General features: G+C 42.5%; 1 protein-coding gene across 1 annotated transcript in view; it reads right to left on the reverse strand.

Moving 5' to 3' along the window:
* The window catches only part of COL22A1 (collagen type XXII alpha 1 chain), a 218,528-nt gene that overhangs the window by 146,224 nt on the left and 44,309 nt on the right, over nucleotides 1–27,995 (reverse strand). The window contains exon 4 of the mRNA XM_051612195.1: nucleotides 19,717–19,791. Within this exon, the coding sequence (XP_051468155.1) occupies nucleotides 19,717–19,791 (75 nt within the window). The remainder of the gene's footprint in view (nucleotides 1–19,716; nucleotides 19,792–27,995) is intronic.

Consider the following 27,995-nt stretch of genomic DNA (forward strand, 5'->3'; position numbering starts at 1 on the left):
TAAACATGAGACATTGATCAGGCAAGGGGACATGTCTCCAGCTATACTTCATTAGTTACCTTAGACCACTAAAACAGCATTTCACAGATAAACCTTGTTCTTCTTGGAGAAAGCCAGAACAAAATTCTGACATGGTCTAATCTGCTTGGTCCAAAACCTCAAAACCAACCATAAATTGAAACTGCAACAAGGTCTGGAAAGATTAGAACAGAGTTATCCAGAAATCAATAGCTATTTTTTGCATCCCCACAACACGCTGAAAATGCTCTATAATTCATTAATCCCTATGCAGAAAAATGCACAGGTGCAGACTGAAACACTTATTCAAAGAATCACAGAACCATACAATCATCGAATGGTTTGGGTCGGAAAGGAGCTTAAAGATCATCCACTTCCACCCCCCTGCCAGGGCAGGGACACCTCCCACTAGATCAGGTTGCTCAGAGCCCCATCCAACCTGACCTTGAACACTTCCAGGGAGGGGGCATAGAAAATTTCTCTGGGCAGCCAGTGCCAGTGTCTCATCTCCCTCATCATAAAAGTTTTTTTCCTCACCTCCAAACTAAATCCACTCTCTTTCAGTTTAAAACTGTTGCCCCTTGTCCTGTCACTGCAGGCCTTGGTAAAAAACTCTCCTGTCTTTCTTATAAATCACTTGTATATAGTGAAAGGCTGCAATATGATCTCCCCTGGAGTCTTCTCCAGGCTGAACAACCCCAACTCCTTCAGCCTGTCTTCATAGGAGAGGTTCTCGAGTCTCCAATCTTTGTAGACCTCCTCTGGATACACTCTAATAGGCCCATGTCTTTAACAAAAACCAAGACACTTTTCATACCATTTAAATACAACTTAGTCCAATCAACTCATTGTTACCATGAACTATTAATGTTGACTGCAGACATTTGTGTACAGCTTCTGACTTTGTTCTGACAAGGCTTATTAGCTCAACATATGTGAGTCTATACAGCTCCAGCCTCAATATGGTCCCAGCCACAAGGAACCCATGTTTTTGTGACACAAAGTCCCAGCTGATAAGCTCTACCAGGGGCACTGGGGGTACAACCTCTTCTTCCCCTCACACAAGCACAATTACAGATATTAACTTCTGTGAGTGTAATTCCCACACACAAACCTGCTGATATTACAGTAGATTATTTAGATAACTATCCAAACTATCACAGTCCTTTTAATTTTGTTCAGTTAATGAGCTCCTAAAACTTCTATAGGCTAGACAAACCTTTTTTTGTGGTGAATTTAGGCCCTCAGCTTCTTGAGTTTCTTAGTTGAGCTCATGAACCTTTCACAACCTGCAGGCTGAAAGCTACTACAGAGCTTCAAAACATCTGCAACAGGAAAAGACACTCACCTAACAATATTATTCTTCAAATTTGTAGGAATAAATGGGTGCAAAAAATGTATGTGGGCCAATTCCAAGGCAAATCATGACATGACAGCAGACAGCAAATAAAACATACATCATGGAGCTTTTTCTGAGGAAACATCATAGTTCTTGTTTGCAAAGACAGAAATCGTTGCCTGGTGCCACTTTGAGGCCTTTTCTATTAGAGTATCTTTTCTGGCTGTCAACAGCTTTTCCCTCAAGTCCACTCTCTTTTTAGCTATTACTGGACATTCAGGAGGACAAGTAAGACAGTTAAGATGCTCCAGGGCCTCGTGGCTCCACCTTCTAACAACCTCTGCAACAACTCTAGTGACAGACCCTTCTGACAGACTGTAATCAGCCACTCTTGCAGCTATAAACTGCAGCAAATATATCCAACCAGAACATAAGAGCTCCCTTCTGGCTCTCACATGAAAACCAGTGTGACCTGTCCATAAAACCTCCTGCAGCAAATTTCACCATGCAGCACGTATCCCCAGCCACAGAAATATGAGGAAGCCAGCTGAACATTGGTGGTGAGACCACACTGCCTGGCAAGGGAAATAGTTAACTATTCAGAGCAGCTGAGCTGTCAATGGTGAAGGCTGAAATGGTGCCCAAGTGACATCCTAGTGTCAAGTCACCAGAGTCCTCGAGTATTGGATATTAGGAAAAATTTCTTCACAGAAAGAGTGGTGAGGCATTGGAACAGGCTGCCCAGGGAGGTGGTGGAGGCACCATCCTTGGAGGTGTTAAAAAATGGGTGGACATGGTGCCTGGGGAGATGGTTTACTGGTTAGGGGTTGCAGGGCTGATGGTTGGGCTTGATGATCTTGAAGGTCTATTCCAACCTTGATGATTCTATAATTCTATTCCACATCTCATAGAGCTCATAAAGCTCAAACTACACAAGAGCAAGATGCAGTGAGAAGAACGTCTTGCTAAGTTTTCCCATCATTAGCTGAGACCCAAAGTAACTCTCATCTTTCTCTGACAGCTCAAGCTAACACTGGCATTGTGAGCAGCCGTGAAGGTGTGCACACTACCATGCTTTTCCAATGGAAACAAGCTAAGAGTCAGATTTAATCAAGCTCTCTTTTTTTTTTTTTTCCTGAGATTTCCTGACAACATGCAGTCTAGAGAGCCTACATAACACCATGAAACATATGCAAGGTTATTAAAAGTATTTTGTAAGCAGAGTTTGCAGTAATGAAAATAAAGCACACTCGTAACTTAGACTATCTCATTTGTATTCAGGATCGAATAAAGCACACAGGTAAATCATAACAGGATTTTTATTTTTCAGGCTATGGGTAGGCAAATTTCAAATTCCTTGATATATTTTTCATTAAAGAATGTATGAGGGTTGTTCTTTTAAAAATGTTATGTAGATCTACAGGAGAGTTAAGCCCTAGATGTGTCAGAGTCCACACTCAAAACCAGCAAATTATCTTGGTTTAGTCACACTATTAATTTGTTCTGTGTCAAACTGAGATATTGCCTGCACTTTCCTTAAAGGGAGCCACGAAACAAACTAATTCATGTTTACAGAGCACTTCAGATGAGGTTCATCTGGCTAAATGTCAGCTCTCCAGGCAGGGTAATAACAGCCACTCTCATTCAGCCAGGTACAGAGAGTCAAATACAGGCACCTCTAGGGAAAGATTAATCTAATCCTAAAACAGATGCCAAAAGTGCATGTTTCTCTCCACTGACATAGAGTTTAGGATGCTCAGGGCCTGCTATACTCCCCTAATAAAGGTCTACAGCTGGGGAGATAACGTCTATTCTTAGATACTCCGTTGCCAACCAAAGCCCATGAGGCAGTGAGCACTTCACTTGCTGAAGGATTTCAATTGTGTTACAGAAAATATGGCATCAGGCCATACACTAAACAAGGAAGAACTGTGCTGAGGATGCAATGTGTGTCTCCTAATTTTAGCTGTTTGAAAAGGAGACATCTGATGGATGGCAAGTTGCTTCATTTCCCTTGTGGGTCGGCAAAGAAATATCAGAGTTTTTAGAAAGACAACTCCTCCCATCTGTCTCCAACCTAACCAAAGACAGGCTGAATCACTATCTGGCCGTGCCTGCCTCCTTCTATTCAGCAGAAAGGGAGTCCATACAGACAGCAATTTTCATACTGCTGAAGTTAGGTGAGATACATTTCATTCACAGGGAATGCTATCCATTTTGTGCACTGAATGAGAAGACAGAAATAAGAGCAAAATACTGCTAACTAATCACATATAATTTATATTTACACTGTCTCATTTGCCTCCAGGACTGAATAAAGGTTGCAGGTTTTTTTAGTTTAGACTAGCAATACTGTAATTTTGCTATCCTGACCATTTACTGCAACAGCCTCCTTAAACAGATACCCTACAATTTCTAAATTCTATGATAATACATATTATTGTAATGGGAGAAGAAACAAACCCAAATTATTGTGATTTGAGCTGAGAAATCAGTTGATGCAGGTTGCCCAATGAGACTGAAAAGAAGACAGATAGGGAAACTTCCAAATAAATTTGTACCTCTAAGGTGATTTTAACCTGAAGTAAAATAAAATAATAATAAATTACTATTTTATAAATAATAATTTAAAAAATATTATTCTTATCATCATTATCATTGAATCACAGAAATGCCAGGTTGGAAGAGAACTCAAGTATCATCTGGTCCAACCTCTCTAGGTAGCAACGCAGTTTAGATGAGATGGCCCAACACCTTGTCAAGCTGAGTCTTAGCAGTGTTCAGTGTTGGGGTATCCACCACTTCCCTGGGAAAATTATTCCAATGTCCAGCTGCTCTCACGGTGAAAAATTTTCTTCTGGTGTCCAATCGGGATCTCATATAAATATAGCTATAAATATATTTTGATACGTTTTAGCTTGAGAGGAAGTATTTATACCTCAAGTAACCATTCTGTTTACATCTTATGCCTGGAAGTACTTTGAGTATGTTCCATACTTGAGTATGTTCCCTTGATGACTTCAGAACTGAAACTGGGATGATGAGGGAGACAGCACGATGCTTTTAACTTAGTCTTGAACCACAATGTTAATGTAAAAAACCAGACAGTTCTGTAACCTTTTGTCCAACACTTGAAGAGGAGTTTACACCTGGCACTGTCTGGCTGCTAACACTGCAGTGGAAACAGCTCACTTAGGTCTTTTCCCGAACATCTCACCAGCCATTTAGTCTACCTTGTGGCATTTCTGGGCTGGAGTGGCAGCAGAAATATGGGCTGTCCCTTGGATTTTTCACCACAAGCAGGTGTCAATGCCATAGTGAAAATGAAATCCTACACGTAGCTTCCCAGTCCTCTCCACAAGTGAAATGGGAAAGAACATACCTGCCTAAATTAGCAAGGGCAAAGCTACTGTTACCCAGTGACTGCATCATGCTTGAGCACAGGATGAAAGGGTGGGATTTTCCTGTTCTCTGTTTCTTTGATTTAAAGCATGGGTTTTTGTGTACCAGGGCAGGTGTGGTTTCTCAATAAGCTTATAAACTATTTAATCAGTAATGCCATAAATATGGCAATTAATAAGATGAATAATGCTCTTTGATCATAAGCCTCCCACTTCATTATAGCTACTAAAACAATAAGTGGTCACTGAAACCCTCTAACATGATTACATCTCCTGAAAAGCAGCACACCCTAGTCCATTAACATTGAAATTAAAATAGTGACCTGAAAGAGAAGCTTAGATTCCCAACAGCATTCTTGCCTTAATGAGCAATTTCTTATGCACTGCTCTGCTGATCAAATCAGCCAAATGTCTCTTTACTTGCCAGTCAGAACTCCCTTACAGGAAGCAGCCCATTTTTCCAGCAACAGAAAACACACACAGATCTGCCTGTTGCAGGGAGAAGATCAGCAAAACTTGGCACCAGACAATTTCTATACAGTCTAACTGTAATATGCAACCAGAACCTCTTTTACAGGAAAGATGCTCACGCTGCACCCAGTCACACCATGAAGCATGGCCAAAGGATGATCAGGCAGCTCTGTACTTGTCCAGTGGTCCTACAACATTGGTTTCAAGTTAATCATTTCAAGACTAGGCTAAAGGGGCCAGGGTTGGTTGCCCTGAGTATGAACTGGATTTTTGCCTGGCTCCTTTAAGGATCTGACATGGACAGCCTGGTGGCAGCTGGTGTTCACGCTGAGATTTTCCTGACTGTCCTGTCTTCAGGGGCAAAACTCCCCCTCCCCCCAGCTAAAACAACACCCAAACGTAGAGAACTAGACTAAGAAGAGGAACTTTCAGCAGCCAGAAAATGAGGCAGTGTGCACATTTGGGAAGCCTTCTCAAAGTAGGACAGAGCCATTAACTTGTTTGTTAGCCTGAAGAAACCTTCTGAGAAGTCTCCAGCTTTGTATTCCCAAGTAGCCCACGGGGGGAACCACTGGTCTACTTCTAACTGGGAGAGTTTCTGATGAGAGGGGAACATGGAAAGCAGGCTAGAGAGGAATCAGGAAAGGCACTGGACACCACAGCCTCAGGTGATGTGTCTGGAATATATTTATTACGGAGGATTTCCAGCCATGAGCTCTAAAGTAAAACAAAGCAGCTTTTGCGGGAAATGTTTCAGGCTCTGGCCTTGCTTAAACTCTCAGCTGAATATCAGGCTTGTCAAATATATTGATGGAATATCACCAATAGGAAAGGTCAGGGAGGTTGTCATCATCAGCTACTGTTTCTCTGAGACTTCTGAAAATAGCAAATTCTATTGCCTGTGATAAAACAGCATATGTTATTTTTACTAGAGGGAGGTCAATGCCCATAAACTTTATGGTAGATTAGAGGAGTGTATAAATTCCTAGGCAGAACACTATCACTTGGGACCCTTTCAGCAAACACAAGATCTTATCCATTTTTTTGCCTAACATTCCTGCAGTCTTGAAAGTTAAGATTTCATGGGTTGCTTGTGCTCACAAGGAACAGCCTGCATGCTCATTAGACCCTGAATATTCCCCTCAGCTCCTCCAGAATGGTCTGCAAGGCTGTTAGTACAGTACAGAGCTCTCAGTTTTGATACCTGTCTTAGTTATATTCTGTGCTAATATATACTTTAAAAAAAAAAAAACAGGGAAAAATACGTTATCATGCCATATTCTAAAGTCAAATGGTGCTTTTAACCAGCTATGTCTGTGTTCTGGTTTGGTTTGGTGGGTTTTTTTGGTAGTGGGGAAAGTGCCCCAGGAGGGGCTTCAGTAAGAAGCTGAGAAGCTCCCCCTGCTCCAAAACCAGCTGAGGGACAATAGATGCGTCTCAGCAATTAACATACAAAAGAACCGATTATAACACCTGAGCTGAGAGGCACTTGGAGGGAGAAGAGCTGTGCTAGAGGAGGAGAGCAGTGCTGATGGTTGGTGAGGCAGAAGGGGAAGAAGGTGCCCAAGCAGAAGTTTCCCTGCAACCCATGGTGAGATGGCAGCTGTGCCCCTGCACTCGTGGAGGAACATGGTGGAACATTCCCTGAAGGTGCCAGGAGGGGTGAACTTGGCCACTGGACTTGGATTTGCTGCCAGTGGACTTGAATCATTCAGCCATGGAAGACCCTGGGGCCAGGGAAGTTTGTTCCCAAAGCAGCCATGACTCTGTGGGAAGCCCAGGCTGGAGCAGCTCCAGACCTGGTGGGAAGGACTCATGAAGGAGAGGTTCATGGAGGACTCTCTGCCATGGGAGGGACCCCATGGGGAAGCAGGGAAAGACTGTAAGGAATCCTTCTTCCTGAGGAGGAAGGAGCAGCAGGAACCACCAGCCTGTGAACTGACTCCAAACCCCATCCCCATCCCCCTGTGCCGCTGGGGGGAAGGAGGGAGAGAAACCGGGAACAAAGTGATTTGGGCCTGGAAAGAAGGGAGGGGTGGGGTAACCTATGCAAGTCCTGCTCTCTGTGTGTCTGTGTCCTGTGTGTGTGTGATGAGTGTGACATTAAATTATTATTTTTTCCCCAAGTTGAGTTTGTTTTGCCCAGGACCTTAATGGGTGAAGATCCCTCCTTGTCCTTTGACTTGACCCATGAACTTTGTCTTCCTCATCCCAGAGTGTGTGTGAGGGGGGAGCTAAGAGAGCAGCCTCAGGGCTGTTCCTTTGTTGTCGTGTTGTCCCAAACCACGACATTAATGGCAAGCCAGGCAGGAGAGAGAGACAAAGAACTATGACAGTCTGGCAATTAGTTACTTGAAGCTAGAGTGCAGATGAGGGTTATTTTTCTTCTACTGCATCTAAACCTTTGGAATCCTTACCTTGCACAATTTCTGGACAGCCAAGATGTGTCTCAGTGCAGGGCAGGAAGTAAAAGTGTCCAAACCCTGAAGGGGAGACCTACTATTTTATTCAACATGTGTTGCTGTTATTGTTATAGTATCCATCACCTGCTACAGCATTTTTGCTGTTCCTAACATTTCTTCCTCAAAAGAAAGGAAATCATGGCAAAACCTGACACAACATCAGATACTAGGGATGCTTTTAAGAGCTCAGTGAAGTCTTCACCTTCAAGGCTCTTCACCATGTTAAAATTACTTACATCCATATCAGTGTATCACTGCCCCAACCCTAGTTCCACTTGGCAACAAGACGTAGTATTTGGGAGGGGGTGAGGAGCAGACTGATGCCCTCATCCTTCACTGTCCTGGTCTTTCTGGCTTGCTGACAGGAGGCAGTCAGAAAGGCTTTCTCCTCTTTCTGAATGACCAGCTGCTGGGCTTGGTGAGATGTCTATGTGGATAACACTGGGGACAATGTCAAAGCAGCCAGACACAATATCTTCACATTGTCCAGGCACCCCTGTGGGGCACACAGGTGTCACTGCTTTGCTCATGGTAATCAAGACGAAAGGTAAGGTCAGAATCCTGCAGCTCAGATACTGTTTACACCTGTCTCGTTGCAAATGATTGTAAAAAGGAATCTGAAATAATGACTCCTGCTGTACTAATTTTTTTGAACTCTCTCTGGCAGCCAAAATAAGTGATTTCCAAAGACTTACAATTGATAAGAATTCTGTTTCCTTGCTCTTATTTATTCCCCCCTAGTTCACCTCTCCAGCAAAGACAGGAAAAGGACCAGCTTATTTTTGGTATGGGTAATTCCCCCTACATTTAGCACTCTCAGCTCAACAGTTTGATTCAGCATCATCAGCCAGCAGTGATTTTCTGACTTACTCCCAAAGCATTAAGGACTGCACCTCTGAAGGAGCAAACCAGAGAGATTTACTGGCTGCCCACAAGCCCTGCATGAAACAGCGTGGTGTGTAGAGGGATTGCAGAAGTCATTAAAAAAATTAATTTGCTTTATTTTACAAGCAGTTTGCAAGGGATTTTTGGAACTATAAAAGTTTCCAAAGCCTATAGATTAAATGGCCTCAGGAGTGTTTTAAAGAGGTTCTTGTGATTAACCAATTGGCCTTTCTTTCCACAGATGTTACAGCTGGGATTTGAGCAGCACTTCATGCTGGTCTGACTTCCTTCTCAAAGGATCCACTGGACTTCAGTGAGGAGAGCAGCTAAGAGCTTAGGTTAATCATGAGGCTTTGTGGGAGCACACAAATACCTCCTGCACCATCACGAAGAAGGTATCTTCCAGCAAGCCTACTCCCTTCTAGGTAATACTCCATAAGGTGTCTTAGAGGACCCTTTAGAAGGTCTCAATGTTATAACACAAACAAACCTGATTTATCCCCAGTACACAAGGACACCACCCAGGCTATTGTTGTACCGATCATGGTTTGCTTTCTCTGCACCACGACACTTGGGAGACACAATATCTGCTTCTTCTTGGTGCCTGCAAAGCACCATCACAAAAATTCCATGCAGATCCAAAAAAGAGCTTGATCTCAGCTCAAGTACCAATACACATTTTAGATTATGAGAAACAGAAACCTTGCTTGAGGTATATAAAAGAGCTACACCTCAAAAAGCAGCAAGCTTCAAGAGGCAGTGAGGCAGGTAAGCAGATGGTCATCAGGTTGAACTATGGGGCTACTTTCTTTTAGAAACATCAGGCTAAAGCCTCAGTCAAAAACAGAGGGGACAGATACAGCACTTGGTACCCTTACACAGGAAAGAAAAAGCAAAGATATAAAACCAGTAAGAAAATTAGTCCAAAGAGAGAGTATGAGAGAATGAGAGAGGTCAAACCTGCAAGCAAATAAATGAATACACAATTATAGTCACCTCACCTGGTGGAAATCTAACCCCCAGCCTGCTGTAAAAACAGGAAATAAACACATGCCCACAGCAGCTGCCTCTGAGGCAGCACCTTTCAACACCTGGTCTCATGTTAACAAGGCACCACTTGATGTGGTGCATTGTTCTGTTCATCTACATCAGTCCCCTCTGACCCGTTTGCCTCTCAGTTTTCGGGCAGTTGCAAGTGGCATATTGAACAACACTGAAAGCTGGTTTTGACACTGAACTTTTTGCCTCATTACTGGAGGCTTTTCTGTGTTGAAGTCATTCTCCACGTTCTTAGTGATGGACATCTGGCTTAGTGCCACGGGCCCTCTTTCAGCTCCTTTCTTGCTCCAGTGATTTGCAAGATTAAACAGGAGTTCATTATTCCTTTGATGTCCTTGTATGCCAGATAGGCTTGCACCAGCTGAACTTACCAGGACTATTAGTATCAGGTTCTGATTTTAATTAGTTCCTCTAGTTTGAAGTTCTCTTTTGAGTTCCTCAGGCCTTAAGGTGCTCCATGTTCCTCTGAAAAGCCATAAAATCTCCTAACTGCAAACTCATCCCTTGGGATGCCAGCAGGGAGGGGAGGACTCCACATTTCTTCAAATAAAGGCTTTGTTGGTAGCACCCAAAAGAACTCCATGCATATAGCTGAGAAAAATGCCAGTGGATAAATGTTTATGAGAGCAAAGTGACAGCACTGACGACAACCAGCAACAGGTCTTACCACTTACTTGTACAAGAAGCTAGTATTATTTTTCGGGTGAGAAAAGGTATTTGAGGAAAAACACCTTACTGTGGAGAATTGGCCTCCAAAAAAGTATGTCTCCCACTGAAATTGACTGTAATAGAGAGACAAAACAGAATAAAATAAAAATAAAGGAGAAAACAGTGGCAATACTGCAGGGTAGGGGCTGTGGCCGGGACTTCATCATGAGCTGCACGTAGGCCTGGTAGCTGTGGCCTAAGACTGCAAAGTAATTAAAGCCGATAACGATGATTGTTCCTGCGCCCATTGCCCGCTGCTGCTAGCACAAAGGAGAGAGAAAACAAAAGAAAGAGGAGAAGGAAAACCAAATAAAAGGAGCCAAGCTGAAAGCTGCCCTCGCTGAGACCACCACAGGACATGACTTTGCCACCAGACCCAGGTCCAGTGAGGAAAACAGCTCGTCAAGACTCCTCGCCTCTCCAGTGCTCCTGAGATCACAGGAAGAAAGCTCTCCAGGGCGATAGCAGTGAGTGGCCCAGCCGCCCATGCCGTGCCCAGACCCCAAAAAGAGCAGTCCCCTGTGTGCCCAGGCACACGGCAGCTCGGCTGCAGCCAGAGGCACCAGAAAGACGAAGGCAGCAGCTGCTGCAGCCCCTGCTGTCCCTGCCGCTGGTGCCACCTGTGCTGGATCTGCCACCGCTGCCACAACTCGCCTCACCCCTCGGCTCCAGGAGGATGTAAGCACAACATCACCATCCAAACCTTTTGCCTCTCACTGAGCACAACAGCACCATCCAAACCTTTCACCTCTCACTGAGCACAACAGCACCATCCAAACTTTCACCTTCAACGCCTTCTCCCACTGGCTGTGTCATCAGCCCCTCACTCACACACACGTCATCAACCCTATACGGGAAGGGCTTCGGGCTTTCCCTACCCCAAACTATAACAGTCTTTTTTTTTTCCTTCTCTTTACTGACCAGGTACACTTACCTATCCAGTTCTACACACGCACACACTTTGAAAACTTTTAAATGGTATTTTAAACTCATAATCTGTGTGTGTGTCTGTGCTTCCGAGAGGAGCTGATCAACCGGTTACATACCTGGTGGAAACAAGCCGACCCCAAGCCAGGGATGGACCCTCCGAAATAATTCAGAAGGCTATCATGAATATATAATTTGTTTCAGAAAATCCTGATAAACAAACAGGGCAATTGTGCCCTGAGATAAGGCAGCTTCAACCCAAAACTGGGTTCGGACCGTGACACTAAGACAGAAGTTGCCAGATTCTCTTCGTAATGCTACATTCTGGCCTGTAGGAAAACTCCATCAATATGTTACTAATGAAAATAAAAATATTCCCATTAATTTTAGGTGCTACAGGCAAGGCCTAATACGAAAGCAGGTGGGGACTGCTCTCTAAGAGACTGTGGTGGTTGCTCACTGCCAGCTGATCAGTACAAAACAGATCAGACCTACATGTACACCAAAACCTGGCCACAGCTGCCATCAGGGACCATTCACATCTGACAGACTGATTCAACTCCAAGTGTTACAGGAGTTTATTGACATTTTATATGCACCTTCTTCCCATCAGGTGTGCACACTGGTCAGAAATCTTGGACTGATGAAGAATCTATGAGATGATTTCTCCAGGCCCTTCTTTTGCAGTAATCTCTTTCTGAAGAAGAATTAACTTAAAATATTTTAACCAAGAAATATCTGGAAGCACCTCTTCGATCTATTAAGTCTTCTATAGCCAAAGGCCTGATTGCTGCTTGGACTATGAAGAGACAAAAAATGAACTTATTTCGTTTTAATAAACTTCAAATGCAATGGAATAAGAAAAAAATAATGGCTTATTTAACTTCTGGGAGAAAGTGAATTCTACTATGTTTTTAAAAAATAGTCTTCAGGGATGTATTTTTTTTTTTTTTAATATGCAGGAAGATACGAATACTTCATGTGCATGTTCCTGTGCATGGTTAACCCTTTTTGGAAATCCAGTAGTAAAATCTGTCACTGCTGGGATTCAGACCAGTGAAAGTCCTTCACAGGGGCTGCTCAGCTGTTACCAGTTTTCTCCTTGCAGTAGCAGATTCTAGAATAATTTCAGCATTTGTTTTCCATGTTACATGCTGTCATTGAGCAGCTCAGCCAAGCTACCAGCTCCAACAAAATCTGATGCCTAGCACTGGTCAGGCCATTCACACCACCACCAATCCACTGGGATCCACAATATTGAGAAATAGCTACATCTCTGACCATACTAGGACAAAGATCAATTTAAAATATGGGGGGTTAATTCAAGGAACTCAACCCAGCTCTGATGGTGACAGCCTGGTTATAGATTCATAGAATCACAGAACGGTTTGGGTTGGAAGGGACCTTAAAGATCACCTAGTTCCAACCCCCCTGCCTGGGTAGAGACACCTCCCACTAGCTCAAACATCAGCTGCATACTTTGAAGGATGCCTGAAGGATCTGGACACTGGGCATGCCACAGTGCACACCTAATGCACAGGTCAGAGCTAACCCACAGGACTGCAGTGACTACACACAGAAGTCACAGATGAGTTATTGATACTTATTTGCCCACTTGACCTGGTTTTATTGGAGTTACTTGGTATTAAAGTATCTTTGAACACAAGTGAATCATTTGGCAACCTCTGAAAAGGTCATTTAAGTGCAGTGATCTAGGCTATAATGTTGAGATTAGGTTTTGCACAGTACACAGACTCCTGGAAAACAAAGCTCAAAGGGGCTCATAAGATCACCTGCACTGCAGATATCCCACCTACCAGCCCAGAGGATAAATACACCCCACAGCACAAGTCCATCCATTTTCTCCAGCTCACAGGAGACTGAAATTACTCTTGTGACTACAAGCACAGGTCAGTTGGTACTCTTGTCTGTTTACTTCTCATGGACAGACAGCAGCTACAGCCAGATGTATGTGTTTCAGGAACCCTGTTTTAAATTCAGCCCTCCAGATCCTTAGAAAGTGGAGAACATAGCAATGCAGGCAGTGCTAATTACTGTTTATTAAATTTTTATGGGGGGCTTCCTAGGGCAAATGCATGTGTGGAGGGGGGAGGAGGAAATAAGAAGCCCATAGTACCACCCCTATTGTCACTGCCTAGTAATGGGTTACTAAAAAAGTGACAGTGAAGTGACTGTCTCAGCTCAGCAAAGCTTCATCCTTCTGTCCTATCTCCCATAAACATCATAGCTCCATCCAGTCCTACCTACACAGGTATAACACTGAGGGCAGAGAGGAGACAGGACATGCTCTAGTGGCCAAGGTTTTGGTGGGTTTTTTTGTGTTGATGATTGGACTCTGTGATCTTAGAGGTCCTTTCCAACCATGACAGTTCTGTGATTCTGTGAGAGTAGATGGTGTCCACATGAATTGATAGCTTCACCATCCCTTCGTATATTCAGTCTTTGGTGGTCACCACCATGCCTGTGCATCTACTGTCTGAAGACAGTGATCCCTTACAACTCCCTGCAGCTATTCATGGATTTGCCACTTGCCTCTCAGAGAGTTCCAAAGGAGACTATGAGGGACACTAACAGACTGCCAAGTGCAAAGGGAGGGCAAAATGCCCATCACACAGGCACCACAAAAACACTCATGTTCCCTGGAGGACATCAGTCTAATCTGCTCATTCTGCAGGTTCAACAGCCTGGACACTCCAATTTCCTCCTGCTACCACGTGTTTTATTGGGCAAATATAAATAGTCCTAGGATATTGTAATTAGCTACTGAGTCACTGGCATCTCTGGAATGCCTGTGCTGCAAACTGTGGGACACTGGAGACATGCTGACAGTTAAACACAGCCACTGCTGCCTATAATTGTAGGGTGCTGGTTTTTACAACCAGTGCCTCCACCATAAAATGTCCCAACATGCTTTTTAGAGCTACAGGAAAAAAAAAGCAGAGATCATAAATATGCTGGGACTTTTGCTCAATTCCCCATGGAGGTTTCCAAGATGGAGAAGAGAGTTAAGAGGTCAACCTGTGGTACAACCCCTAATGCAATTTCTGCTCTTCATACATACAGCCTGGGTGACTACTTAGGAGTTAGATTGAGGGCTTTTTATGTTCCCTCCCTGCCCCATGAACACCATCCAGTGTGGGGTGTATTGTGTGATGTTATGGTTGGAAGTATCCGTCCCCAGGGTTAATTTTTCTTAGCACTTTATGGAAATAATTGCAGGTCTTTCTTTACCTCTGTGGCACCTCTGAAAACAGCAGTATCTGTTCAGGAGTGTTATCTCCTCTAGTGGATAATGTCAACGACTACAGCTCAGCCCATTTTTAATTCTAAGGATAATCCAGATTTCTGCAACCAAATCCCATGTCCCGCAGGTCTAGTTTTAAATACACATAAATCAAGTGTGAAGTTTTAAAACCTCAAAAAGTGTAATTCCTTCCCAGTATCTTACATGTGTTGTTTTAATGCCATATAATGGTTAAAAAAATACACAAGGGGTGAATCTTCAGGATGCAAAATGTTATCATCATCTTTTCTTGCCTGGTCATTATTAATAGTAGGCCCATGATCCCTTGTTAAATGCTGATGGAACCAAAATGACAATTCAGCAATATAAGATATATTAAGTATTACCACTGGGGTTTTGAATACTTCAGGGCAGATGAGTGAACCCCTCTTATGTCTTCATTTCTCTACTTGATAAAAAACCCCACAGTATCCACAAGGATGCTGTACAAACTTTGTTTAAAGTATCATCCAGCATTGCTTTAAAATATCAGACTTTCAGGGAGAGAAACAGTGTTTACCCCAGCATTCTAACCAGATTTTTCACTTTCTTTCAAAATTCCCTATGTAATTTCTCATGCATGCAGCAACATTTTATATTCTGAATTTATGTGTTATGAACTCTTAAGCAGATGCCACTTCACTGCCAAAATTTGTATCAGTAGCAGAGCAAAGCTGTCTATATATTCTTCCCTCTTGCAATCCTTTTTCACTGTGGCAGACAATACTGAATGCTACAGCTATTGATTTTTTATTTAAATACTATGATACCAGAGGGTCATAGAGTACAATCCTCTTCTATGAGAGGACTCATGACTATCCATTGCTGTTTATTTGTCCCCATTACTGCTACTTCACTGCTTGTTCCAGTCATATCTCTGACAATTTGAAACCTTCTTGAATGTATCTCTTAAAGAGCTGATACCCATTTCTTACTACATTCTTTGTCCTTCAGGTTGAGTGATTCTCCTGTCTTTCTCCTGTAATTCCCCTGATCTATTTGCAGAAGCAACAGTATCTCCCCTTTCCACCTGCACACTGTAAGATTAACTAAACCACATTTTTAAAAAAAAATCTTTGGTTTTAAAATAGTCTCTCTGGCTCCTGAACACACTACCAGCTTCTGGAAGCAGAATCCATCTTTCCTGAGCACACTTTTCTAGATATGCTGAAATGAAAGCCCTGTCCATGAATACTTCCCTATCTCTACAAGAGCCTCCTTCGCCTTGTCTGATAATGACCTTTGTTTTTTTCCCCAGCTGTAACTTACAAACATCTGCTGACTGAGATACCATCAGTTTCCAGAGTATGAATTTACAGAACAAAGTCCTGTTATTGATCCATGCATTATTTAGCAGGCCTTTTAAACTAGCAGTACCAAGTCAGTTGGGAAAACTCCCAGATTTTTTAGGTCAACAATTTCCTCTTTCAAGGATATTCTGATCCCAAAGTAGGTAGTGAAAGCTCACAGAGAAGATTAGACCTAAGTTTGGATCCTGAGGACATTCACCACAGTCTGTCCTCTGGCTTGTCCTTCCCTTTTCTAGAAGCTTCATTATCTCCCTGCTAGTTAGTTTCTGGCTCACTTTACAGTGTTTATTAATTTCTACCCTTTTTCACTTTAGCAGTGATTTTCACTACAGAACTCCAATAAATGCTTACTGAAGTCCAGATAGATGAGATTGACTTATTTCTGCTTCTCTAAAGAAAAAAAAAATAATAAACTGCTGCTCTTTTAAAAGGAAAATGCTAGTTTAGTCTGTTGGCTCTCCTCCAGCTCATAATGAGGCTTTTGATGCAGTTATTACTTTGATTATGCATGGAGCCACCCTCTCTACCCTCAGCCCTACTCTCAGCTTGTGACTTAACAAAATGTCACACATCTTCCACCTCTCAGTCATACCACTGGCTCCCTTCAACTCCCCAAGTTTGTCCGTTTATAGCTCATTTTATGATTTAGCTTCCAGTTTTACTTTTACTAATCCAGAGTGACTCAATCCACATTCTGTTAATTGCAGACACAGACTTAAAGGTAGCAGGTCATAACTTGTATGCAGGTAGGGCAGACAAGAAAGGGCAGGCACTGGTCATGTTCTGTGTGAAACAATTGCCAGAGCCATCTCCTGGTGCATTTTACCCAATAAAAATGCAATAAAGAAATTCCCAGAAATACTTTTGTCCCTCTTACCTTCAGTTCTGATGTCTTGTCCCTGTCTGAGAGAGGGAAGAAGTGTTTCATCTGAGAATCCTCCTAACAGAGTCTTCCCTGTCCTCAGAATGAGATTTACTGCAATTTCCACTCTATGGGGCTTTACTTTGCATGCTTCTAGAAACAAGCTTGTGCAGGATGTAGCTGTGAAGTTCTGTGTTAGGAGTCTGCTTGGCAATGATCAATGATCAATGTTGGTTGTCATTAAGATTTCAAGTGGAGCACAAGATACAGGTGTTAACTTCAAATCCCTGAACATGGAAGGACTTGGGTAGCAGAGGAACTGCCCCCACCTTCCCCCCAGTGCTGTCACTGGTGAACCTGCAGAAATCCCAGAGCTGAACCTCTCTCCCAAGCTGAAGCTCTCTCACCTTTGTAGTAGAATACCAAAGCCCCTCAGCAGCAACTAACAGCACAGCAGAGGAAAATTGGCCTACCAAGCCAACAGAAATACTTGTTTCAGTTGCTTTAGCTGGGAGAAGGCAAAGATTTTCTGGTGCGTTTGGACCCAGACGTCTACAGTCTTCAGACAATGCTACGAGTACATAAAGAATACCTAAGAAGTGGACCAGAATTTTGGTCCTATGGTGATTCATATCCAACAGCACAATGACCCTTAGGAGGCCCAGAATATCTATTCAACTTTTTCCAGAGAAAAGGAAAACATTTTCCTAATCAACAGGAACAGGAAAAGAAAGAAATCACTGTTGTCACACCATGTAAGAGCAACCAGGAGCCTTCCACAAATCCTCCTGTATTTGTGAAGAGGGGCCAGGCATGTCACTTCAACAAGTAGCATGACAATCTTGTTATTAAGTCACTGCATGGCAAGGTGAATGTTTACACCTCAGAGTGAGCAGAAGTTCCCTGGGTCAAATAAATGACAACCCTATGCTATCAGTCTGACCAGGGGAACAGACATGTTGCAATAAAGGACATTCTGATTAGGGGAAACAAAACATAAATCAGTGTCATAGTGACCAATCTGGAATGGGTGCCCAGAGGACCTGTGGAATGCCCATCTTTGGAGATACTCAAAACTCAACTGCCTGAGACCCTGAGCAACCTGCTTCAACTTCCAAGTGGAAGTAACTTTGAAGCAGGCCTGGCTTCGAGTAGGAGGTTGGACCAGATGATTTCCATAGTTCCCTTCCAACCTGAAGTAGTTTAAAGATCTAGGACTGCAAAGTCCTCTTCCAAGTTAAAATGCTGAGCATGGACTTGCTGTCTAGGATACACGTAGGATTTGAGATACAAGAAAAAAATAAATAAAAACTTTTACAGAAAAGCTTAAGAATATAAATATATAAATACACAGAATCATAGAATCATTAATGTTGGAAGGGACCTCAAAGATCATCAAGTTCCAACCCCCCTGCAACGAGCAGGGAACCCTACCGGCTTCATCAGGTTGCACAAAACCTCCTCTAACCTGGCCTTAAAAACCTCCAGGGATGGGGCATCAACAACCTCCCTGGGCAACCCATTCCAGTTCCTCACCACCCTTACAGTGAAGAATTTCTTCCTAATATCTAACCTAAATCTCCCCTCTCTCAGTTTAAAACCATTACCCCTTGTTCTATCACTATCTTCTCTGATGAAAGATGCATATATGTATCTACACCTCACTCTACTAAAAGCTTTTGCACCAGACTTTAAGTCAGATGCTTGTCCTTCTCACTGCTCAACAGAATATATATGTTTGAAGTCAGAAAAAAGCATAGAGTCTATTACACATCAATTAAAATTCCACTCAGATAAACACAGACATAGACAGCCATTCACAACATCTTCTGGAAAGGATCTCACAGAAGATGATAATCTGAGGAGAGACTCTGCCCTCCTGCTCCTTCTGAGCAGCAGCTTCCATTGCAAATAGCTTTATCCAGAATCAGTATTTGCTGAATACAGCCCAAGTGATAGAAGGACTGACAGAACAGGTTGGTACAAGATCTAGCAGGAGACAGCACTTGAAAACAAGTGTTTCAGGATTATGAGTTTGGGTCTAATGACCAGAAAAGTTGTTACCACTCAGCACTACCACAGGCTGAGATGTAATCAATTTGCAGCCAAAATAATCTACCTATAGACAGTACAGTTGGAATGGGTATTTTGTGCAGGCAGTGAAAATCCCTCAAGGAAAAAACTGAGTAGCAGAGCTGCCAGACCTTGACCATTTCTACTCAAATCCAAGTTGCAGAAGATCCTGCAGTCTCCCATTGCAGTGCCTTATGTTCTTGGGTCAGTCACAGACACTTCCAGTACATGATGGGCAGGTTTTCTCTGCCAACAGCTCGAACAGTCTTGGGGGGCTAGAAAAGAGGAGGGCTCTACACACAGGTTGGACAGATTAAATCCTTCAGCTGGATGGAAAACATACCAGAACAGCAGAGATAACTGCTAGAGTGGTTTTCCTCTTGATTTTGCATCAGAAAAACTCATCTTTTTTCACAAGTGATTTTTCCACTTGGGCTTTTTCATCTTGTTTGTTTGGTTGGTTTGTTTTGTTTTTCTTTTTTGTCTTATATAAACACAGACAGGCATTCATTGAGTGGTAATTATCACTGTGCTTGGACACCCCCCAACAATCACAGATCAAATAGACATTAAAACTCACCAAACGTGGAGTGGGAAAAAAAAGAAAAAAAGTCATCTCCAAGACTTACTGCATTCCTCTATCTTCTACATTAAGCTCCACTGGGTTTTTAATTTGCTGCCATATCAAAAGAAAGCTCATGATTAATTTGCTGTTGGCTGTCAACAGATAACTCCTTTCCAGCCCTGCACTTTCTAATGTAATTCTCCACCAGTGAATATGTGTTTGATTAAGAAAATGTCAAGTAGGAAAGGTGTAATGAATCAGAATATCACACCAAAAAAGTACAGTTATCCTATTTCAATTTCCAGATGCACAGTAGAAAAGTGTCTCTTTACCTGGAATCTCATCAGTCCCTCCATTGGTGTGTCTGAACCGATCTCCTTCCACGTGGACATTTGGACAGAGAACATCTGCAAAGCACAGAAACCAGTATAAAATCATTACAGGAACACACATCATTTTGGATGCTATAGCACTAACAAAAGCTGATGTCTTGGATTTTGTCCAAGACTTGTAGATGGTCCTGCAGCAGTAATTCTGATTCCCTGCCTGCACAACATAAATCCCTTTCCCCTCTCCTATCCCCATGCCACACGCTGGGCAAGAGACCCAGTACACTGTGTTCATTTTTGAGCCACTTTTTATTGACTGTCCAGCCAAGAAACCAGAGATGACCAGAGACTTCCCTCAGCTAGGAAGTCACTCTGTGTTCTTCTCTTTCACCAATCTGAAAATCGCCATTAAAGCCACAAAAACTTAAGAAAATATTTAATATGTTTCCCGTCTCAGATTGGTTGGAAGGGAAGTTCTGAAGGCACCACTGGGGCATTGCCCAGATTTTTCAGACAGGAGACAAGATAGGAAAGGGAATTCAGATCACAGAACAATGAAGTGACTTTTATCACACCAAGGTCCCATCGCGGGCCAGTGCCAGAGACAAAAAATGAAGCTCACTCTCCTATAACTTACTGTATTGTGTGTTTTTCTCCTCTTAACACTCCTCCAGGACCATGATTATTTATATGTCTGCTCCTTGAGTTTGTTCAAGCAGAAAGCAGGGTTAAATATGACTAAAACTTTCAACAACATTCACCTCTATGCACAGGTTTCCAAAAAGTCATGAAAATACCCAGACTTTGTCAGCCATTGCTCATGCTCCCAATTAGTGTCAACACAATCACTGGTAAATGTGTTTCTGCAGAGAACTCTCTACCTATCCACCTCCTTCCTGCAATACCTTTGAAGTAACATTTATTTATGCTTTGTTTTCCCAGATCGATAGGTAATTGCACATTTGTAAACAATAGGGACAGGTAGCTCAAGGAATCAGTTTAATGAGAATAGAAAAATGAACCCCTGACTCTTCACCACTTGCACAGCCCAACATTCATGTCCTTTCTCTGATGTACAGAACAGCCAGGTGAGGACAGCAACGTCCCACTCCTCCTTGTGCACAGTTACACACATGATAACATACATATCCACTGCACTTGCAATATTTATATTGATGCATGTATTGCTTAGTATCATCTCCACCTGGTGTTTAGTATTATTAACTGTTGTGCTTTCAAAGGAGCAGTAAAGGCCAACTGCTCCTTAAAGGGTGGGAGCTAAGGGTGACCCAAGCCCAGACAATGCCCTCACCAATGGGGCACAATCTCACAGGGCTCTCCAAAGACTTTCCACAGCAGGTCCACCTTGAATTGTTTGTGAAGCTACATCCAAAATCATGACCTAAAGATAACTTCTGAGGACATTGCCAGCAGGCCCTATATTCCCCCCTCCTGCTTCCTGACTCTCAGTAAAAAATCCAATATTCCACAATGTTTGGTTAAGCCTGGCAATGAGCTCATATCTTTTTCCTGCTTTATTGTGCTAATAAATTTGTGTTCCAGCTTATTAGCTGCAGAAGAGGCCCTCTCAGCTCAGTGGAGGGAAAGGGGACTGTAAAAACCATTGCCAGAAGCCCCAACAGCCCACGCAGCAGTCAAGAGCAGTCAAATACACTCTGCTGCTCCTTTGCCACAGCAGTGTGGGAAGCCAGAGAGTGGTTGCTTATGCAAGTGTGCATTACCCAAGACATTTCAGGTTTCCTCTGGGCCATCTTTAGGGCTGCTGCTTCTATAAATAAAATTCAGACTAATGACTTCTTTTTTTCCCCACCACACCAGGAACCAATACTGATTGATGCACAGGGTCACTCTATGTAAATTCTAGCCAGAGGTCTCTTGTGCTCCCTGATGCCCGTTGGTTTGAAAGCCAGGATACATCCCTCAGACCTGCTTATGTCTAAACATCAGACAGGTGAAACCATGTGCTAGGTTCCGTCCACCAGAGGTCTCCAGTAGGGAACCTTTCCCCTGCTAGGAGAACTTTCAAAGTTGAAAAACTATTAAAACCATTAAAACTTGCAGGAGCCAAAGACAGGCCACCTCTATTACCATCCAAAACTGAGCTGTACTGACAAAATATTTGCTTAGAAGTATCTGAAGCCCTGTGCAGATGTTACACAGACCCTTCACATTTTGGCTTTGCTAACAAGTGCTATTTTGGTTACAGGCCCTGAGTCTGTGAGGTAAATAGCACTTCTGAGCCCTAGTCTCAGCACTGGAAAATGTTTGGCTCTGCAAAAAAAAAAAAGCAACTTAAGAAATCAGAGTGAATGAAATTTCCTCAAATAAAGAGTAAACAAATAAAAGACAGAAATAAAATCACAACAATTTCATGCCCCCCCCCCTGCTGCTTAGAACTCCTGAGAGATACACAGAGAAGAAGAAAACATCTCAGTCACAGTAGGGTACCACTTTGTGCAACAGGGAGGTAATGGCAGCATTACAGTGATATAAATTATCACTCCAACCTTTAATGGCATCACACACCCTCCGCCAGATCCAGTTATAAAGAACCAAGGCTCCCAAGCAGGGAAGTACAAGCTAGCAAAATCTTCCTGGTTTTAGCTTCTATTTCGGAACCAGGACTGTACAGCAAACTCATGGCCTTTGCTTTGTTGCAGAACTTTCTTGCCACAAAAAAATAGAAAAGCCAATGTTAATAAAAATATTCTCTTATTCCATCATTTAAATCTCTTATTACCTGTCAAAGTGTGGCCTTACTTTGGCCTTCATTTTACAAAAATCCTGTGTTCCTTTTGGTTTTTCCCTTCCTGTCTGCATCTGAGGCATGAGCATAAACAGCTCACAAGGGGAATAAAAACAATTGCAGTGCTCGCTTTCCAGCTGCACAATAATTCACAGAGGCACAAAAGAGGACAGTGCTTTACCATCCAGGCTAGGACCATGGCTACTGGTGTCCAAAGGATTAGTGTGCCAGACAGCAACTGGTCACAACGGGTGATCAGGTCTCATCACTACACCCAGGGGTGCACTGATGGGAAAGGCAAGACAAATTCCCCTCCTTTGGTGCCTTTCAGTGAGATCCCTGATCTAGATGAACATTTTAACATCAAAGGAGTGCATTTATGCCTATTCTTTCTGCTACTGCGAGGCCAAACTTTAAGCAAACGCCCACGATGCTTGGAAGATTTGCAGCAATGAGCATCCACTGGGAATGGCAGGAAGAATAATAAAATCTGCACTGCAGCTAAATGTCTACAAATTTGTAAACCTTTGCAGATATTGCAATACAGAAAATGCAACTGACTGATCTGAGCTTTCAGCCACTGATCTTTGTTACATTCTCTGTGGCCATGTAATTCAATTCTATCTATGTCTGCAGTCTCTTTTAAATAAATACTTTTTAAAATTACTTCTTTTTCCTCAACTGTACGTAATATTCTGTTAATCCTTTCCTTTATCCACAATTTATATCAGCACATACATACTCTTTGAAACTACTTCTTTGTCCTCAACTGCAGGTAGCATTCTGTTAATCCCTTCTTTTATCCACAAATGTTATCAGCAAAGATTTCACGTTTATGGCCATGCGGTTCATGGACATTTTTAATAGCACCAGAACTGCTATATATCCCTTTTACAGTTGCACTAGAAATTATAACTTTCCACTGACACCTGCTATATGAGATCAGTCAGCTCTTAATCCACTGCAGAGTGTTACTTTTTAATACAAATGTCATTCAATAGAGAGTAACAATACCTAAACCCAAATGTTTTATATCCAGGTAGTTATCATATCAACTGAGCTGTGTGTCTCCACAAGAAGAAATTAGTTTTGTTAGAGATGACCACTTTCTCATAAAATTATAAGCCTTTAATAGGAATAGATAATAATTCCCATTCTGTAATACTTTATTCACTGGCTTGAATGTCAATTCTTATTTTTTTCTGAGTGACGTCAGGCAAACTGGTCTACAGCTACACATATGAATTATTTTTCATTTTCTAACAGCAATACATTATCATCATTTCAAAGTCCCAAGATCAGTGTTGTACTAGGAAGCTACAGGCTTTCCAAGGTATTTTTCTTCTCTTTTACTATGCTATGCTCTAGTAGTCCAAATTTGCTGAAGATGACTGTAAGTTCTGTAAGGATGGCTGATGAATTTCTCCTGGAGTCACTTGCTTCTTACACCCAGGTTCATCCAGTGCTGTCTCCTGAAACCTCACTTTCAGACTCCACAGAAGATGACTTGCTCAATATAGCATAACCACTGCATTCCTGTAGCCTTCTTTCTCCCTGCTTTTTCACAGATCTTCAAATTTTTCAGAACTGTTTGTGGATCCCACATCAGTGAGAAAAGGAAGAATCCAATTCAGCACTGCACAAGCCTTGGTGCTGGCTCAAGGACAACAGTTTCCTACCTGCCCTGTTCCTGGTGGGATCTTTACCACAGTCACATAGAACTGACATAAGATGAGTGTGTCAGATCCAGGACTCTGTTTTTTCCACCCCCATCCCTATTCTCTCTTGCTCCAATCTTCATGATTCTCTGGAACAGAAAGGCATTTGATCTGACATCTGCTGCAGGAGCTGCTTAAGTCACTAACAACATAAAATACTGGGAAATAATATTGTAGTTGTAGTGGCAGTTGAATCTTCAGAGAAGAGAAGAGAAATGGACACTGTATATCTTTCAAATGGCATTCAATCATTTCCAAGCACTGGGAACATTAGCTTATGGAACATGTATCCTGAATGCTTTCAAAAGGTGCTCACACATCTTACAGTGACTGTGTCAAGTGGAGTATTATAGGTTTTGATGAAAGAAGATAGTTATGGCTGGCATTGACAATGCTTGACTTTCCCATGCAAAAGCTATGCTCCCTAGATTTCCTCTACAGTCAAAAAGAGAAATAATCTTTTCAGAGTGGTGACTGAGAGAAGAAACACAGAAACACTGAAGGGTTTTCTTTCTCCAGCAAGAACACAAATTCAGGACATGCCCTTAGTCACAGTCAGATGGAGATCTTTGCAATGCTTTATTTCAGAGACAACACACCAAGAACTGATGCAATACACTGGGCACTGAGAAACTCCAACCTCATCTGAGCTATCTTAACATCCTCTACAGCTATCCTGGACACTAATTCCAGGATGGAATGCACCACACCTCGGAGATGTCTCTCTTTTTGCACTGCATATCGACAGAGGTTTAGTCTCTCTTTTGCAATAGATAATTTCATTTGAAGGAGGTGAAGTCAGGTGAGGCAATTTCCATCATCAAAACACTTAAGAACCCGAGGGACATGGAGCTCTTTGTCCTGTTTTGTAGGACCATGAAATCCTCCTCTGAATTGTGCTCATCACTGGAAAAGCTAACTTGGTACATCTGAGCTTCCTTATTCCACAGAAGCACGAAGTAGTTTTCTAAGTGACCTAACTGGAGGTAAAAACCTGTTCATTAAGCAAATAATACTGAAGTCTGTTTGATGATAATGAGTGATTTAAACCTCACTTTAAAAAAAAAAAAAGAAAAAAAAGAGAAAGAAATAAAAGAATAAGAGAGACAAAGAAGAGGAGAGAGAGACAGAAAGAGGAGAGAAAATAAGTGAGAGGAAAAGGAAAAAAGGAGAGGCAAAGGGAAAAGTCTGACACACAATAATTCATTTAGGGTCTTTAAATGTACAAATGAAGAAACAATTTTGTACTGTAGTGGGTTATTAAATCTGCCAAAGTCTCCCTTGAAACTGAAGCAAGACTGATTCAAACCATAAGGCACTTTTCCCTTTCTGACATTTCCTTTTTCCACCTCTGGACTAGCTTACATGAGGAGGACATAAGGCTCTTCCTCTGTTGAGAATCCCAGATCCATCCTGTGGGTACCTGTGCCAGGGGCAGAGCAGTGACAGCCAGAGCTGAGCAGCAGGGAATGCATGGGGAACAGCCCAACCTGCAGTGCTGAGGAGCTCCCACCCATGGGCCTTCTGCTCCTCCTCCTCACCCCACAAGCTCAGGAACCTCCATTTCTTTTTGTACTGTAGAAGAGCACAATTATTGGAAGAACTGCCTTCTCCACAAGGCCAGTCTGAGTAGCTGTTCCCTAAAACACCCTTTTGAAGGCAACTGCCTCATTTGGAAAGTTTGGTTCAAGTCACAGCAGTGTGTCTGTTACAGCCATCCCTGGCTGGGTGATCCTGTGGCTCCTCAGGGCTTTTTATTAAGAAACCTTCCCTGTAAAGTGCTAAACACAAATCCCAGTTGCCAGCACTCCATTCTTTTGTCCTTAGGACTCATTTTCATTTTTATTCTTTCAAGAATAAGCAAGCCCTCAGCTGCCAAGGGCTCCTCGAGGGACTTGTGGATAATGAATGCCAAACACGTGTAGCTGTCAACTTACACAAGAATATAGTAGAGAGGTGAGAACAGAAACACAAGAAGGTTAAAGCAAACATTATTTATTACCCAGTCACTTTTTTTTTCCCCCTCACTCAACTGTGAATTTTAGGATTGCAGTATCTCAGCAGTACCTGGTGCATTGTCAGAAATCCAGCTGTTCTCTGCATCTCCATCATTTTTCCATTCCAGCAACAGAAAGTCCCCACTTTCTGTTAAGTACCATTATATTCCCAACCTAAACATTTGAGTTATCTCATCCTCTCACACCGATCTTTAGCCCACCACAAATTCTATCTATGGATAAGGAAACAGTCTGGTAAATGCTGGCGTCATTAAATGCTGCCTCCCAAAACTTTAGACTGGAATGGAAAATATTTGCAAGGAATAGCTGTTCTTTAGTTGCCATCCAAAAACTAATTCAGGATCTTGTGTGCTTTTCAGAGCCAAACAATAGTAAGAAAGAGAAACTGGAGGATTTGGGCTGAGGGTGCAGGGGCATCTGCATAGAGCAAACCTCAATTATTCTGTAGATATTTTTGCAGATTTTTTATACATTGAAACTAATTTTCCCACTGAAGCCTCTCATTAAAGAAAGGCCTGGTGAGAAAATGTTTCTTGAAGTTAGGAATGGCAAGGCATGAAGCAAGAGGACAAGGAGGAATGGTAGATTTAGATTAGATATTAGGAATAAATCGTGTCCTGTGAGGGTGGTGAGACACTGGCACAGGTTGCCCAGAGAAGTTGTGGAAGCCCCATCCCTGAAGGTGTTCAAGGCCAGGCTGGATGGGGCTCTGAGCAATCTGGTCTAGTGGGAGGTGTCCCTGCCCATGCAGGGGGGTTGGAACTAGATGATCTTTAAGGTCCCTCCAACCCAAACCATTCAATGACACTATGATTTCATGAAAGTCATTTCCCAGAGAAGCTCTCCCAGACCCCATTCGCTCTGCTTTTCAATTAGTTTGCTGTGCAGCAGATCCTCCTCCATACTCTACTCCCTGCAGTTGATGACAAAAGTGACTCCTATATATAGCACTACCTTTCTTTGTTCTTTTTTTTTTTTCTTTTATAAAACACTCTACGCAGTCTATTAAGAAGCCTCAACATTTACGGGGTTTTTTTCCCACAGTTTTAAAAATACTTATTTTAAAATAATACCTCCACACTCTGCCCCTATTCACAAAACACTTTTTGTAAATATTCACTGTCAGATATTCTTTCCCAGCAAATGAACTGATCCCTGAAGTGCCACCCACTGTTGGAAACAAATTCATATGGAAAAAGCTTGGAATATCTTTCAACTCCAGTGGTGGCACTGACGGTGTAAGTGATACTGCAATTGCTTCTATACTAACATTACAATTTGCAGCAAGGTGTAGGCAAAAGAGAGCATCACAGCAAGTAGTGATTCCACCTTGCAGTTTAATGCCTTATGCAATTCTCTCTCTCAGTGTATCTTCACACGGTGAGGTTTAAAGTCTATCAGCACCAGAAAAATCACCCAGTCACAGCCACTGCAGCCAAGGCAAATTCAGCATTTTTCCCTTCAAATAATGTTTATATTGATTGAAGGGGGCCTACAGGAAAGCTAGGGAGGGACTTTTGACAAGGGCTTGTGGTGAGAGGACAATGGGTAATAGCTTAAAACTGGAAGAGAAGAGACTTAGGTTAGACATCAGGAAGAAATTCTTCCCTGTGAGGTGGTGAGACAGTGGAAGAGGTTGCCCAGTAAGGCTGTGAAAGCCTCAACCTTGGGGGTGTTCTAGGCCAGGTTGAAATGGGCTTGGAGCAACCTGGTCTAGTGGGAGGTGTCCCTGCCCATGGAGAGGGATTGGATCTAGATATCTTCAAGTCCTTTCCAACC

The sequence above is a fragment of the Apus apus genome, chromosome 2 (genome assembly GCF_020740795.1).
Source record: "Apus apus isolate bApuApu2 chromosome 2, bApuApu2.pri.cur, whole genome shotgun sequence".
Classification (NCBI taxonomy): Eukaryota; Metazoa; Chordata; class Aves; order Apodiformes; family Apodidae; genus Apus; species Apus apus.